Source organism: Equus asinus, chromosome 9 (genome assembly GCF_041296235.1).
Source record: "Equus asinus isolate D_3611 breed Donkey chromosome 9, EquAss-T2T_v2, whole genome shotgun sequence".
In the NCBI taxonomy this organism is placed as follows: domain Eukaryota; kingdom Metazoa; phylum Chordata; class Mammalia; order Perissodactyla; family Equidae; genus Equus; species Equus asinus.
The window spans coordinates 71,913,743-71,930,006 of record NC_091798.1 but is presented as its reverse complement, the minus strand read 5'-3'; the positions used below and the strand labels follow the sequence as shown (position 1 = coordinate 71,930,006).

Here is a 16,264-nt window from a genome sequence, read left to right as displayed (position 1 = left end):
GAATGTATGGATGGAAAATTGTCTGAGCTAAGATTCCTGATGTTGGATGCAAGGTAGAATGAAAATAATTACTACTGGTGAATAACATTGTGACTTCAATGATTAATATTTTTTGGAAACAGTAAGAAAAGGTTACTTTCTCTTTTTTCTCTCTAGCAGGCAGTAGGCATTTTTTAGATCATAGGGGTAATGGACTATAAAAAGTTCTGTGTATTTGCTAAGGCTAGTTGTTGTTCAGACTATGGAAAGAAGAAAACTAGCGCTTGAATATAATTAACTAAATGTCACTGGAAGCATGAAAATCTCTTGTACTTACATTGAACTGAAACAACACTGAGTATCACCAGGGACAACATATACTCTTTTGCTCACAAGATAATTGACATAAATGAAAAGAGTAGGTTATACAAAATTACTTCAGATTGAGATAGAAAGAAAACTCAATTTAACTTCTGGGTTTTAAAGAAACGTGAATCAATAAAAGCTAATGTTTAATATGCTGGCTGTGACGGTACAAGTTTTCTTAACATCAAGTTAGTACCAGAAATGTAAAGCAGGAGTTGTGTTTCCTGTGTCTGACTTCAAAGAAACAACAAAGATTCCTTACTGGTCTTTAACTGTCATTTTGCAAGCATAATATAACTTTTGAAACCCCATTAGATAAGCAAACATCAAAATTCAGCAACTTTTAACGATAAAGATAACTGAAAGAATCTGAAAATATGTTTCACTTTCAGTAAGACTAAAGAACTTAGTCATAAAGATTATTTCTTGTAGGCAATGTTGACTTAAACCGAAAGGCCGGTTTAGACTGTTAAACTGACAGGAACAGATTCTATACAGAAACTTTTCAACTGAATTTTCAAGTAGAACTTCCCTTTCAACACCACCCGTCCCTTGAAATAGCAGCTGCAGAGTCCCGGAGAACTAATTTACTACACATTGTTTTCACTTGTGAAATGTTAAATATAGCTAACCCATCACCAGGTGCCACTCTTTCTTCTCTGTACGTTTCTTGTCAACAACAAGCATACGTGCTGGGGCAACTAAAATTTAATCTAAATGACATTGTTGACTCCATCAGCAAGTATGGTGAGAAAAATCTTATAGCTGGAATGCATTGCAAGGTGAGAAGCAAATTAGGTTATGAGACATATATTAGGAATCAATTTTTACAAACTTTTGACTCCAGACAAAAATCACTGAATCAATTCAATTGTTACTGACACGGTTTACTAAAGAGAAAAAAAAAGTTTAAGAAATGCCAAGTGTTTCATTATGCCTACAAAAAGCAGAGAGAACACACAATTTTTTGTCTCAAGAGATTATTTCCACAAGGCAACATGCCTCAAAGCTCTGAAAGAACATAACCTGTAGGTTGTTAGGGTTTCTGAGCTTAGGGCCTTAGCTGTTAAAAGATATTCTAGTATCAAAAAGAAAAATCCTGAACATAACCAAATGAAAGGAAAAATTGTCTCAAAATGTTTGAAGAAAAGCATTTTTAAGTTTAATTTATACCTCAGATGGCCACGTGATATTTGGCCCAGCATTGGGTAATACTGGGTGAATAATATCTTATGTTTTATTATTTTAGAACCAAAAACTATTGTGTACTCCCTAAAGATACATTTTAATAGGATGCATTTTTAGTATTAAATATAGATCTCTAAGAAATTGGTTTCATGATAAGAGCTCTGGTTCTATAGTCAGACAGGCCTGGCTTTGAAGCTTGATTCTGCCACTAATAAGCTGTGTGACCCAAGACGTGCTGTACTGGTCACTTACTGAGCAAAGTAAGTAAAAGAGTTGAATGTGGACCTTTTTCTCAAGTAATCAACAGCAAATTCTTTTCAAAGGGTAGGCACGTATAAATTTTCAGTTATGTTTAGTTAAAATGCAAGGCTTATCAATTTAAGAACTTTAATATATGTTGATACTAAGAGTTGAAAATATTTTTTCTGATTCATTATGATGTGCTTACTCTGTCCTGATGACCTCATACGTTTCTATACATTCACATTTGGTATCGTATTTCTTTAGGTAGTTGTAATTCTCTGTAATTGTAATTCTTTGACACACGAAAAACGAGAGAAAAGAAAGAAAAGAAACAACCCAAAGATGGAAAAAAAAGTCAAGTCACAAGTGTTGGACATCACCACATAATCTCTCAGTACAATATTCACGGATTTACTCACAACATCTGATGCATCTTAAATGTGTCATTTCTTAGCTTACAATAATAAAGAACAAACTATTGCCAATAAAATTGAGCCTTATCCAAGTTATTTTAATTGTGAAGTTAGCTATAGAATACATAAAATCCCCTAAATCTTGATGCATCTTCAAAGCACAACGAACTACTATGTGGAACCATCTCTCTTAGCTCCCAGAGGTACAGTTGCCTGATGAATATATATGAATCAATTCTTGATGTGCCTATGACAGTAGCAGAGTACATACAGGACTGAGAGAATTAGTAATAAGAAAACTGTGTCTACAAATGTAGGGAAAAAGCAATTTATCTTCAGTAACTGTTTCACATTTTAATGTAAATAGATAAATAATTTATTAGGAATGTCATAAGAGCATTATAAGTTTAATGAGATTTTTAAAATGAGAAATATTTGTAAGCATGGTTCAATCATGTAAGATCAAAAATGATTAGTTGTAATGTCTTAATCAAAAACTTCAAAGTAGAATTTTGAAAAGACTTGTAAAATATGCCCGCACCCACTCACAGACACAAAATAACATGGTTCTTCATAAATGCTATAGATGTGGGGAAGAAACAAAGAAGAATAATAACCCAAAATACTTTATGATTAGTTTCCAGTATGACTTAAGATAAACAAAAGCTAAGCTAACAATCGGTCATTTTTGTATTCTAAATTTGTTATTACAGATGTCAAATGATTAATACTCACTAGTCACTACTGCCATAGGCAATTAGAATTTTTATGAACTGTTTGCACATCGCACAATAATGATTTTAAAAGTTATTATTTCCTTATACGGAAGTGACAACTTTGTGGGTATTATTCAATATTTGCTCACTGTTTTGTTGTTTTCTTCTTCATCTGTTAAGGAGAACCATGCGAAAAGACTAACATTTCACACATTTCATCTTATCAGCTGTTATAATTGAAAATAGATCACCCTCAAAGATATCACTGCAACCGCTCTTAATTTGTAAACTTGCAATAAGGAATTACTTGGGTCAATTTATGATTAATATCCTTAGCTTGAATATCTTAAAAACAGCAAAGTGTACCTGTGTAGCCTCATGCACATCCACAGTATTCATTTTTGTATAGATACTAGGAAGGCATAGCCAGATATATTAATTAAACTATTGCCAATTACTTATTAAATTTACTTAATTAGGCTTTACTTTATTTGATATATTATTTAGCATGTCTAGATATATTAATTAAACTATGCAATTTCTTATTTTACTTTACTTTCTTCCATTACTCTCCTTTTCCTGATCGGTACAGCCTTACCTAATTGGCTCTCTTCTTGCCAAATAATTCGATTTGAAAATTCTCTTTTGAGACATCTTTATAGATCAAATATTTCCCTTTTTAATCACACATGCTTCTCTCTTTCCAATCTACCTCCAAGAAATATGAATCCTTACTCTGTTCTAAACTAAAACACACCTGTATTTATGACCCTATATAGTCCCACATCCTGTTGTTTTTCCTCATAATTATCTCATCTCTTATAGGATTTCTAAATTCAAATGTGGATATAGCGGTGTGAGATAGTGAGGCAGATATTAGATACTAGGTAAGTATCATGAGAGAAGGCATGCCTGGAGGTAAAAATGTCAAACTGGAGAGACCATGGCTAGTGTTGGCTTTAGCCAACTAGTCCTCAAAAGAAATTCAGGTACAGAGTAGTCAAATTTTTCAGTTTCTCAAGAGTATATGAAAATCAGTACTTTTATAAGGAATCTCCTAATTTTTAATATTGCCTTTAAATTCTTTTTCTAACCAGTTGAAATAAATCTTGCTTGCTGACCACATTACCCCCAGAAGACACCAATTTATAAACTCTGTCTTCAGACTCTACTCATCTTGTACTCTGCCTACAAATATACAAAGTGCCCCCTAAACCGAAAGCAACCAAACATACACAACTTGACATTGCCAAGGTTTGATTCCTGTTTCCCTTTCCAGCCATGGCCAAAGCTTTAAACAAAATACTTTAACCATTCCTGCATTTCCCTGACACCCATCCCTTTTTAATTTCCAGACATTGTTTCAAGTATATTTCAACATGCAGTGAGTGCCTTTGCTGCAATGCATTCTTACTCTAAAGATGAGTGTAGTACATTTTTCCTTCAACTGGCTTATAATCTACATTATATGTAGGTGTGGTCCAAGAAGTGAGTAGGTAGAAACCCAGACAAACAGATCAGCAGCTTATCCTCCTAACCACTAACTTACTCTTACAAAATCTGCGTTAATATCAAATCATTTAATAATCAACATTTTGCCAGTACTAGAAAAATGCAATGGTATTACTATGTAAAGTATGGTTGTTCTCTTGAACTTTTAAAAAGAGTTCTGATTTACTGAAATGCTCTGATTTAAACATACCAACCAACACAGCAATGTAACTACAGAGAAAAATGATCTTGCTTCCTCCATAATTAGAAAGGTCTGGGCCTAAATTTCTTACTAGTAACAGGATTATAATTGAAGAAAATAAGATATAATGGGTATATGTAGGCAATGAGTTTGATTTCAAGAGCTTATTTCAGCTAAAATGCCAAAATCTTACAAAGAATAAACCAGTACTCTAATAAGCTCACTTTCTGATTTTTACCTATTTACAATATAATTATTGAGAATTTTATTACAGGAATTCACATAGAAATACTCATTCATAGAGTTAGCCAAATTTACTTATAATTGTCAGCAAAATAGGAGTTGAATAGACTCTGTTTTTATCTAGTGTGAGAAAACACAAGCTCAGTATGAAGACTCAATAGGGAAGTTAAAGATAATTCTCAAAATGTGTCCATCCTGAATAATAGAGCGAAGTATGTTAAATGTTAGTATTCTATTGATATTTAGTATTGAATTGAAAATTTAGCATTCTATTGAATATTTGGTACTTAATATTGAATATCTATTAGTTTGAAGATGGTATATTCAAAACTCACATATTCATCCTTAAATTTCTGACTGTATAAAGATTTCAGTTTTATGATTTCACATCCTTCAATGAGCCACATTAAGTAGAACTGATTCACCCTTTTATTAAAGTATTCATACTTAAACTATAAATCAAGAATTCATTATAAGTTTGCCAAGCCCAACATATTTGAGAACATGATGTGAAATTTATTATGCCTTATTAGAGAAACTCACCTTATTTCCAGGACCAAAGAGGAATTGATTTTCCAACCTTCTAGAGAGTGCTGGAAGATTGATGAGCCAGCCTTTCGAATGATTTTATCAGAACTATTGACAAGCGACCGACTCAAACACAGTTCACCATCTCTGAAACAAAACAAAAATGCCAGCTTTGTGAAAGTAAGAAGCATTTTATCGAAGCAGCATAATTGATCTTTTGATTTAGATTACTGGTGACAAATTGTAGGTACAACTTTTTCTAGATGTTAGAATAAGAGGTATGACATGATGAAAGGTATTATAAGGATTAAGTGAGTACGACTTCATCAGGACAATCATTTTGACTTATTCTTTTTGAAATAAAATCATTTTCATGTAAAGAAAAGGGCTTTGTGGTATTTAAAGAAAAAAGTTCTCATCAAAGTTCTGTTCCCCTTTAGTCCCTCCATCCCCACTATGTCTAGACAATAGAGACAGGATGTTTGGCCAATTCTCCTGCATCTGTATAATCGTGACTCCCAAGATTGTAATTTGATTTTCGCAGAAGGCATAGAGACATAGTGGGAGGAGCTTTTGTTTTGGAGTAAGAAGACCTTGGAATATCAGTTGATCTGGGCAGGGGTGATTCTACCACTTGCTAACCTTTATGTCCTTGGACGATGTTCTCTTTCTAGGTTACACTGGCCTTCCCTTACTTTGAAAATTGCAATAACATTATCTAATATGCAATGACTTTGTGAGGATTAAGTGGGACTCTGTATGTGAAAGTAATTTATAAAGCACTATCGAAGTGCTAATTTCTAAAATTACCTTGGGTCTCAACACATCCCCAGGAGACATTTTCCTGATAGTTGTTGGTGGTGGGGAAACAAAGATTGTAGTGAGGAGAAAACTCATTTCATAGACATTATTATTGGTATTTTCCACCACATAAAAAAATAAACTGTGCTACCCCTCCAGTCAATAGTGTCAGGCAAGTATATCATGTGGCATGGTGGTAGCAGCGGTGCTAGTGGTAGTGATAATGGTGACAGATACCTATGATAGCATTTATGCCACTAGGACATTTACAGCTCAACCAGTTCATTATTCAATAAACTATTTTCTTGGCACTTTATAGATGTAAAGCTCGACTCAAAGAATCAAAAAGCCTTCTGTTTACGGCATAGCCCTTCAATATCTACATTTATTCCTTTACGTTACCTCTTAACTTTTTAGAATCTCAAAAACATAGTTAAGAAGTGGCATGACTATTTGCTCAGTCACAAAGTCTAAATCTGTGTTTATTATGTAGGCAATCCTCTCCTACTATCAATGGAAACATGCCTGTGTAACAGCTGTTAGATGAATTCTGTAATTGGAGGCTTACAGTTTGTTATTTTGGTTTGCATTCTTTTTTAAACATGTTGTTCAAATTTGAAGCAACTCAAAGCATCATATGCAACTACTCCCTGTGAAATTTAGAACTCCATAAAAGTTAATATTTTAAATTATCCTACTGATGAAAATGATACATTTATATTTCTATGCACAGCTAATGATAATCACTTTATGGAGGTCATTTAGGATGCAAGGAAACACAGGATGCAATTTACTACTCAGTGTCCCAGAAGTCAATTTTTATATTACATATCTAATGATAATAACTATATATGAATGAAAGTGTGGATATACATGGAAGTTAACCTTCACAATTTTCGAGATGTGCCTTCAAAAGTATGGGCACAAACTCTCACCATTTCTAGGGGTAGGGATCTTTCTGGTCTTCATGTTGTTAATAACTGGCCTGTCAATATCTTTTCCTAACCACAGACTGCTATGATGATAATAATTATTTTCACCACCCCATAAACTTTTATATGAGAAGTAAAAATATACATGGGCTGGCATTTTTAAATCTCTGTGGAAGATTGCAGTACTGACATGTAGATTTATATACATTTTTACATGGCTGAATGATTGCTATGATGTACTTAGTTGTATGGAGTCTTTCCAGAACCTCTAAGGTTAAAAAACAGAGGCTTAAAAGTTTAGATCAATTTTATATTAATGAAATACTACCATATTACTCTGCTTTGAATTATTTTCATTGAACTGCTGATGAGCCAAATTCTGGACTTTTATCACTGGAAATAACTTTGAATGAAAATAACTACAACTAGTCACACTTCTTGACGTCAATGGAATTCATGTGTGAGAAGGCCAGGCTTAGTGCAATCTTAGGTCTGGAGCAAATTTCTTTGTATAAAGTTAAATGGGTCCCAAGGGATTTTTCACTTGTGACCTTGGTAGTGTTCTGTCTTAGAAAGGGCTTTTCCTTCCCGTGAATGCAAGGCATGAAGGATGTTGCCACCCCCTACTAGTTTCTCATTCCAGATCAGACTCAGTTGCTAAACAGCTGCACTGACAACATTCCTCGCATAGGGCTATATACAGGAAGATGCAATACCACAAAAGAGAAAATTACAAAACATATCAAGGAAATAATACAGCATAAAGCAATATATATTATAAAGTATTCCTGCTTATATGGAACTAAGACAAACCCACTTAGATCCGATACTATGTGATACTAATAACAGAAACTAATCATTAGTTATGTTACTAGCATTTACAGATATTTTTCTCTTTGAGATATGAGTTGCTAGGCATATCCCTACGATTTGTTCTATTAGCTCTGCAGTACATAACAAACATGATTAATTTTGTTTCATAAAATTAGGTCTCAAAAGCCCTGCATTCAACCCCACGGAAATCTCTTCATAACTTGGCTTTGGAATGAATGTGTTCCCTTTGGATTACTTTACATTTCCTCCTTTATATAAGATTTTAGAAGTCATTTAAAAGACGAGAACTTGCCTCAAACTAAACCTGAACACAACCAGCAGGAAATTTTGTGTCTTCATTACCTAAGTGTCAAACAACAAAAAATAGAGATAGGATGTACTACCTTAACTGACTGCTTATGACTTTTAGTAGAATTCTACACGTCAATATGAAGTAAAATGCAGATTCTGAGTTTTCAGATTTACAGCAATGCGTTCTACCCTAGAAGACACTGGAACTATCTTTGCTGACAATGGTGATACTCTAAGTGGGAATGTTATATCAACTGTCAATTCTATCATGAGTTTCAGAACTAATTCTGGTGATCATTTAGTGAGCAACCTAATGTACACAAGTTAAAAAGGAGATCTCTAGATGAAAGAAAAGTAAGTTAAAAGTCTCATTTTTGATCAACTAGGAAAATAGTATGTGGCAAGTTTTAAGGAGTAACAATGAAAACAAAAGTTTGTATGATATGAAAGCTTGTGTGACAATTTTCAAATACATTCTCTCATTAAATGAGCATATCCACATCTTTTTATCTGTAGGATCCTTAAGTTAACACACTTCCAATTATACCGAAAGAGCACACACAGAGCCAGTGAAATCATGGGCCAACTGTGAAGCACGTGCCATTTTCCCATTAAGAAAAAATGTCAGTCAGGAACAGACCACTTCATACCCCAATGCCCTTTGCGTTAAACTTTATTAACTAGTCATCATACCAGGCAATTCACAGGTTTGCATGGAAGGAAATAGCAGTTTTAAATGTGTAAGAATTACTTGACCTATTCTCTAATAAATTCCTTATGAAATAGGTGCTGCTAGTATTCCTCTGGAGCTATGAGAATGTGGATGGTTGGCAGGGAAGTTGTACTGGTGTGCTCTCTTTTTCCTTCTGCGTGGAATTCTGCTCGATATTGTATACAAGAAGAGTAATGGCGCACAGACTCTAGAGGGGACTCCAGTTAAGAGAGGGGCAGGTCGCATAGATAAAGAAACTGCCTGCCCATTGCAAAATGGTGGCAGTAAGGCTAAACATGCATCTAGGAGGATGTTCTAAGATACAAGGACTATGCAAGGCCCTTAACTGAATCTACAGCCCACACGCAAGGCACGCAGTGCCCCCCAAAGGTCAGAGACTGCCTCTCTTACCTCACTTTTGATTACTGGCCTGGGCTCTGGGGCCAAACCGCCTCTCTAGTCGACTCATCTCAAAGCTAGTACCTCCACGTGGCTTGGTTAGAAAGAGAGTCAATGAGACGATTAGATCTTTTGATGAGTCAACTCCTCCACCAGAGGCTCTATTTGCGAGTTGAAACGAAATCACAAACTAGTATCACAAGCTTTTCCACTGAACGTTTCATCCCAAGGGAAAAGGGAAAGAGCGCTCAGGGGGACCAGCTGTCCTTCTCGCATTGCTCCGGGCGGCGTCTGTTTCCCAGTCTCAGGGAGGAGTCGGCGCGGCCACAGCAGCCAGGACGCTGCGGGGCACCGGCGGAAGCGCGACGCCGGCAGCGGGCTCTCTGCCTCGCCCCGCGTGGCTGTAATTGCGGGGTTTAATAAAGGAGGAGGAGCCTGGTTGCCGGCTGAGCAGCAAAAGTCATTTTTTTAAGGGGCCTGATTCCTGCAATAAAGGCTTCCTCCTGTCTCCTCACTCATTCCTCCATCCTCGCTGCCAGCTCTCGGGGAGGAGGGGACAGAACCGGGGCGCACCTCTCTTGCTGTCTGATTAACTCAGGCGCTCGCCCCGCGCTGTCTCGGAGCAGCCGGGAAGAACCCGCAGCTCATCCTGACCAGGGTGCGAGCGAAAGCCACCAGGGCCAGCGCCACTGTCACCGCCACCGCCGTGCCCGCGCCGCCTCCTCCTTCTCGACGCTGCGCAGCTCCCCCCGGCCGCCGGCGTCCAGGAAAGGAGGAATGTCGCCAGTGAAACGTGGGGCGTCCCGGCTCTGTTATTCCCCCCCGAGGGACTGGGGGTGCGCAGCTCCGTCTTGCCCTCCCTGAGGTTTAGGGAAGGCTGGGAGGGCGTCTGGGCAGCTGGCGGCACCTCCTCTCGCTCGCCCCGCCCACTCCTGCTCTCCAGGGTCCCGAGCCGGGGCCCGAACCCTCAGAGTCCTGGCCGGGTTCGGCCGCTTTGTCTGGGCTCAGGCTCATCTTTGGAGCCCACCAGCCCGGAAGGGAACAAAGAGCCTCGACCCCCACGCCCCAGCCTCCGCCTCTCCCCCACGCGCCGGTTCATCACCTTCCTAAAGACCCCTTTGTCTGCCTGGGAATCACAGGTCTGGCGGGGATGCCCACACCCCTGCCCCAAGTCCTTCTTTTCTGACAATTGAACTGGGCTGCATTTTCAACGCACCCACTCCCTGTGTAAAGAACCTCATACAGTTTGGCATTTTTCCCCCAGAATAGACCATTTATAGATTTGGTGATGCATAACGAACATCAAGCCCATTCCTTATTAGCTTTTTCATTCTCTTCCCGTCCCTTTCGACTGTATTTCTGCTTAGTTTTCTCTAACATAGCAATTCCTTCTGTAAGGCTAAGACTGTATCGTGCTCACTTAAATGCTCATTACTTAGGGAGGAGCAGGAATATTAAGAAATGGAGTGCATGAAGTTTGTGTGTGTGTGCTAAAACAGCAGTCCTATGCCACACACACACACACACTACACACACACAGAAGCAAAGGTCTCCCTTCGTTTTAATAAACATCAGGGAAAATAAAAACCAGACGGGCATCTCTGCCAGTGTGGAGTTTCCAACAGCGCACGCCTCCGGATGAGGGAGGATTTCGGAAACAGGACTTTGAACAGAGTTGACAACCAGGTTCACATCCTCAGAAAACGCTTCCAAGCTCTGTAAGCAACACAGAGTTGCAGCCGCCTCCTGGGTAAACTTCAAAGACACGGAGGCCGGGGGGAGGGAGGAAGGAAGTGCGATATTTAGAGAACTTCGTGGGGCCGGGCGGGGAGAGACTGAACTCATCTAGACAAACTAAAGAAAGAGCAGAAATATAGTCTGTGCGAAGCAACAGTACCCAGTTTCTAAAACTGTAACCATGACGCCCATCCGTTTAACCCACGAAACAGCAAATGAGGAAGTATCCTTGGTTGTACTGGAGTTACTAATTCAAATTAAAATGCATACATCTACCGACGCCTAAGAAGAGTAAAGAACAGAAGAGATACATTTCCTGCTTTCTGGGCTTTACTTCAGCCTTTCAGAAAGCCAGCTTTCTCTAGTGCCTCCGTGCAGTGATAAGGCAGAGAAAGAAGGGCAATCAGATGGTGAATATCAAGAGAACTCGCTTGAGTTCTGCCCACGGATTAAAAGGACAAGGGCACACATTCTTTGTTGACACTTCTGCAGTGACTTCTCCTTTGGCGTGCGAGCCCCGGCGCCAACACAACCGTCACTACCACCGCACAGGGCAAGTTGAACTCCTACTGAAAACACGCTGTAGAGAAGCACACACACCACAACAACAGCCTTTGTTATTTAATTCATGAGACTAAACACACACAAGCTCATACGAACACACATACTATCCCAGCCCTCACTCTATCATGTTCAGATTTCATTTATGGCTTGACTTTTTGTCATATCCTGAAATTAAGCTGTGCATTTACCCGATGAGTTGCGTCTCCTGGTGCTCCTCAGTTCTTGCTATTTCTTTTGTCTTATAAAAGATCAGGAGCAGACTTATCGTGCAGATTGTCCACCTCTTCCTAATGGAGCGCATCTTGGGTGCCCGGAAAAGTCCTGGTTGCCCCTGCTCCCTCACCTTCTCTTGGTGAGGCTCCGTTTTGAGGAGATACAGTCGACGGGAGGATTCTGTAAAATGCGAGGAGAGCGTGAAGCCGGGATCTCAGGAGCAGGTCGCAAGGGTCCTCTGCGGCCGAGCTCGCGCTGGTCCTCCAGCGCTGCCCTGCGCTCTCCCTCGCCTTTCGCGCCAGCTCTGCCCGGACACTCCGCGCCGCCTCCCTGGGGCTCAGGTTTCTTTGCAGATGAGACACCTTGTGCCTTGGAGGTGGCGGCCGCTTCTGCAGCTGGGTTGGGGGCGTCACTGGCCCTTCCCTTTTTCTAGCAGGGAAATGATGAGCAAAACCAGCCAATCACCGGACTGAGGAGGCGGAGGCTGCTGTTTCCTTGCTTTGCTGGCGGCTGCTTGGAGAGTAACGTTGCCGGCGCTGCCTGCGCTGGAGCCGAGAGAGGAAGCTCACAAGCTCACCGTCGTGCACACACTCACACACACACTCGCACGCCCCAGCGCTCAACACCCTAGGGAGAGCGCAGCGTGCTAGGAGGAAGTCAGGTCGCCCTCCCTGGACACCAAGGCATCAGCTCTCCTGGCCAGGGGAGCGCCGAGATTGCCCGCATCAGCGGAGAGGGCATCTCAACTGGGGACAGATTAGAGAAGCGTCCTGCTCAAGAGATGCTTCGGTTAGAGCTGGGGGCGGGTTACAAGACGGGTAGCTTCTTTCAAGCGCTTTGCTAAACATACATACACTCGCGCACACACGCACATACACGCGCACATAGGCGCGCACACGCATACGCACGCCCTCCCAAGTAGAGTGAATGGGGAAGGAAGAGGAGGATGTTTTGTACACAGCTCAATCTGGAAAGTACAAATACACACATGAACCGGTTAGTCGATACTCAGGGAGGGTGGTGGATGACTACCCTGGCTTAGGATCCTGCGGGAAACAAGTGATGACAGAGGTGTCATTAGGAACTTCATGGATATTTATGTGACGCTTTCATTGCCACTTGGAAACTCCTCACGTGGAAGTCAAAGAAACTCCAATCCCACTTAAACTTCACTGCGGAGAAACAGGATTCTGCGAAAAGCAGCCACCAAGAACCTCCTTTTTAAATACACCCATACCCACGCGAAGGAAGGAAGGAAGGAGGGAAAGGAGGAAAGAAGGAAAGAAGGAATGAGAGAGAGAGAGAGAGGAAGAGAGAGAGAAGAAAGGAAGGAAGAAAGAAAGAAAGAAAGAAAGAAAGAAAGAAAGAAAGAAAGGAGAAAGAAAGAAAGAAAGAAAAAGAAAGAAGGAAAGAAAGAAAGAAAGGAGAAAGAAAGGAGAAAGAAAGGAGAAAGAAAGAAAGAAAGAAGAAAGAAAGAAGAAAGAAAGAAAGAAAGGAGAAAGAAAGAAAGAAAGAAAAAGAAAGAAAGAAAGAGAAAACAAAGAAAGAGAAAGGAGGAAGAAAGCAAGAAAGGAAGAAGGAAGCAAAAGAGGAAAGAATGAAAGGCAAACTCTTTTCCAAATAGTCTCAATGATGGGTATTTAACCTCTGACTTTCACATCCTCCTCCCCTCTACTGTTTGCCTTATGTCTATTGTATTGTGTGGCAGGGACACTTTTCTAGACCTGGTTTAGAGTCTTCAGTCTGAGTACTCCTCCTCGGTCGTTTGGTCCCCGCCCTCACCTGGAGAGAAGCTTGCTGCTCTGATTGTATCACGCCTTGGTTTGGCTCCTCACCGCGGGGCTGGTGGGGATGGGTCAGAAGGCAACTCCAGCGTGAGACAGTATCTGGGAGCCGCAGTCAACCACTCTTCACCACTGGGGTTTACACCTCCTCAAACCCGAAAGTGGTGAGGCCCACCACCAGTCCTCCGCCAGAGAGGGACAAAAGGGAGAGTTCTGAGTTACCCTTCCCCTGACAGCTAACGTTAACAGCCAGGACATTTGCTTAAAAACCCAGGGACCCCGCCAAGGTTTGCCCTTCTTCGCCTAGGGTTTGAGAAGTTAAGAACCTCTCATTTCTCCAGCCTCATATTCACAGCAGAGCGAACTAGGGGACAGGGTCTAAAATGCTCAAAGGAGCAAGTAATTATGAGCCTTTATTGACACTACAAGTGGCCCCCTGGGAGCCTTTCTAGTTTATTGATGTCTAGGCAAATCCAGCCTGCATTAATGCATCTCTATCACACTGAGTTCTCAACTAGCAGAAACTGCAAGAATAAAACAGCTTCTTATTTAAGTTACAAGGGAACTGGGCCAGGGAGCGGACAAGGCATGGTTAGGATGCTAAATTCTCTAGCTTAACTTTTGATTTTTAAACTGTAAACAAATATATTTTGTATTTTAAATAAAACACCACTTGCTGATGACGATGAAGTAATATGCATTACTTCATAAGTTCATCCAACATTTCTTGAGCAATTACTATGGGCTAGGCAATGTGTGAGAGCATGAGAAAACAGAGATGAATAAAAGATAGCATCTAACCAGGCAAAGTTCACTCACTCAGAGGCGACAAACTGTAAAAGAAATGTTGCAATATGGAACCATAAACTAACAGTAGCAATTTGAAGTGCGTATGTGGTATGTAGGTAAGCTAACGGGTAGAAGCAGATGGAGTGTTTAAGTCATTTGGGAGCAAGGAGGGTGAGCTTCCTGGGGGAGGACACGCTTAAACTGGGGTCTGCAAAGTTAAGGAGTAAGCCTGGTAGAGGGAGGGTAGGACATTGCAAGCAGAGGAAAGAGTCTGTGTGACTTCAGAGAGGAACAAAAGGAAGTATTTCAGTACTGTTAGAACAGGAAGTGGAAAGCGAGAGCAGTGGGACATAAGCTTTCAGTGTGGTCATAATGTTCTATAGCTCCACAGTGTCAACCATCTTCTCTAATGGGAAAGTTGCAACAAGAAAATCTTTGAGAGGAAAGTGTGTCTAATTCACGTATTAAGCTTTAAGTTAAAATAGGGGAAACTATTCACTTGGCTCAAACAAAACAAAACAAAACAAACCCAACAACAACAAAACTAAAGCACACCAAGAACTAGTTATGGGAACACGTAGGACAAATTTAAATGTCTAAAAGAGAAAAAACAAGCTCTCCAATTGTATAATGCTGCTGTTTCTGAATTCTTTAAGAATAGTGCATTTTATATCGAGATGAACACTTCTGATGACTGGTAGTGGTTCAATGAGACTCAAGAGATTCCCTTCCCATATTTGGACAACTTTGTATTTAGAGTGTAATTTAGTGACATTTGTTTAATATTATTAGATTCATGAAATATGCATTCATAACAAATTGCCAAGTAAAAAAAATATATATGTATAGGCCAACACTTAGGCCAAATTGAGGACAGTATGGTTCTTCTCACTGTGCAGTTAGGTACAAGAAGTATAAATATCCGGAAAGGAGTCTTGTCCATGCAAGAGTCTTTTGGACTCACCTCCTTCCATTCAAATGCCCATTTTGATGATCCTGAGAAATTAAAGTTGTTCCTAAATTTCCATTCTATCTTTGGACTGAATGTTCCTCAATAAAGATAACTCATTTGTCTTTATTCAGCACAATTCTGCAATTACACAGTACCCTATGAATAAATAATGCAAGTAATGGCAGCTGGTTTTAAAATGCTACTTTATCCTTTAACTTAATGTAAATCATGTTTTAATTGCTGGCAGTGCCCTCAACTTTAGCTGGAAAGAAATAGAAACACTTGGAGTCTCATAGAGGGTTTTAATGGCCCATGACTTTTATTTAAAAGACTGTACTTAGAGCGGTTTTGGGATTACAGCAATATGGAGCAGAAAGTACAGAGACTTCTCATATAGCCTCACTTTCAAGCGTGCACAGCCTCCCCCACTTCAACATCCCACACCACAGCAGTACATTTGTTAAAATCAATGAAATTACATTGACGTATTGTTGTCACCCTCAGTCCATAGCTTACATTAGGGTTCACTTTTGGTATTGTACATTCTGTGCACTTTGACAGATGTATAATGGCACATATCCACCAATTTCACTGCCCTAAAAATCCCCTGTGCTCTGGCTATTCATGCCCCTCCCTTCACCCCAGCCTGAGGCAACCACTCATCTTTTTATTGTCTCCACCGTTTTGCCTTTCCTAGAAGTCATATAGTTGGAATTATAGAACACGTAGCTCTTTCATATTGGCTTCTTTTACTCAGTAATAAGCTTTAAAGATTTCTCCATATTTTTTCATGGCTTGAAAGCTCATTTCCTTTCAGCACTGAATAATAGTCCATTGTCTGGATATACCGCAGTTTATCCGAATACTTACTGAAGGACATCTTGGTT

The 16,264-nt window shown here is 40.0% G+C and overlaps 1 protein-coding gene across 1 annotated transcript in view; it reads right to left on the bottom strand.

Moving 5' to 3' along the window:
- Positions 1 to 12,455, bottom strand: part of ST8SIA4 (ST8 alpha-N-acetyl-neuraminide alpha-2,8-sialyltransferase 4) — a 93,396-nt gene extending 80,941 nt beyond the window's left edge. The window contains exons 1-2 of the mRNA XM_014838815.3: positions 11,828 to 12,455; positions 5,385 to 5,516 (exon numbers count right to left, since the gene is read on the bottom strand). Of these exons, the coding sequence (XP_014694301.1) occupies positions 5,385 to 5,516; positions 11,828 to 11,940 (245 nt within the window). The 5' untranslated portion in view covers positions 11,941 to 12,455. The remainder of the gene's footprint in view (positions 1 to 5,384; positions 5,517 to 11,827) is intronic.
- Between the last annotated feature and the right edge of the window lie 3,809 nt (positions 12,456 to 16,264).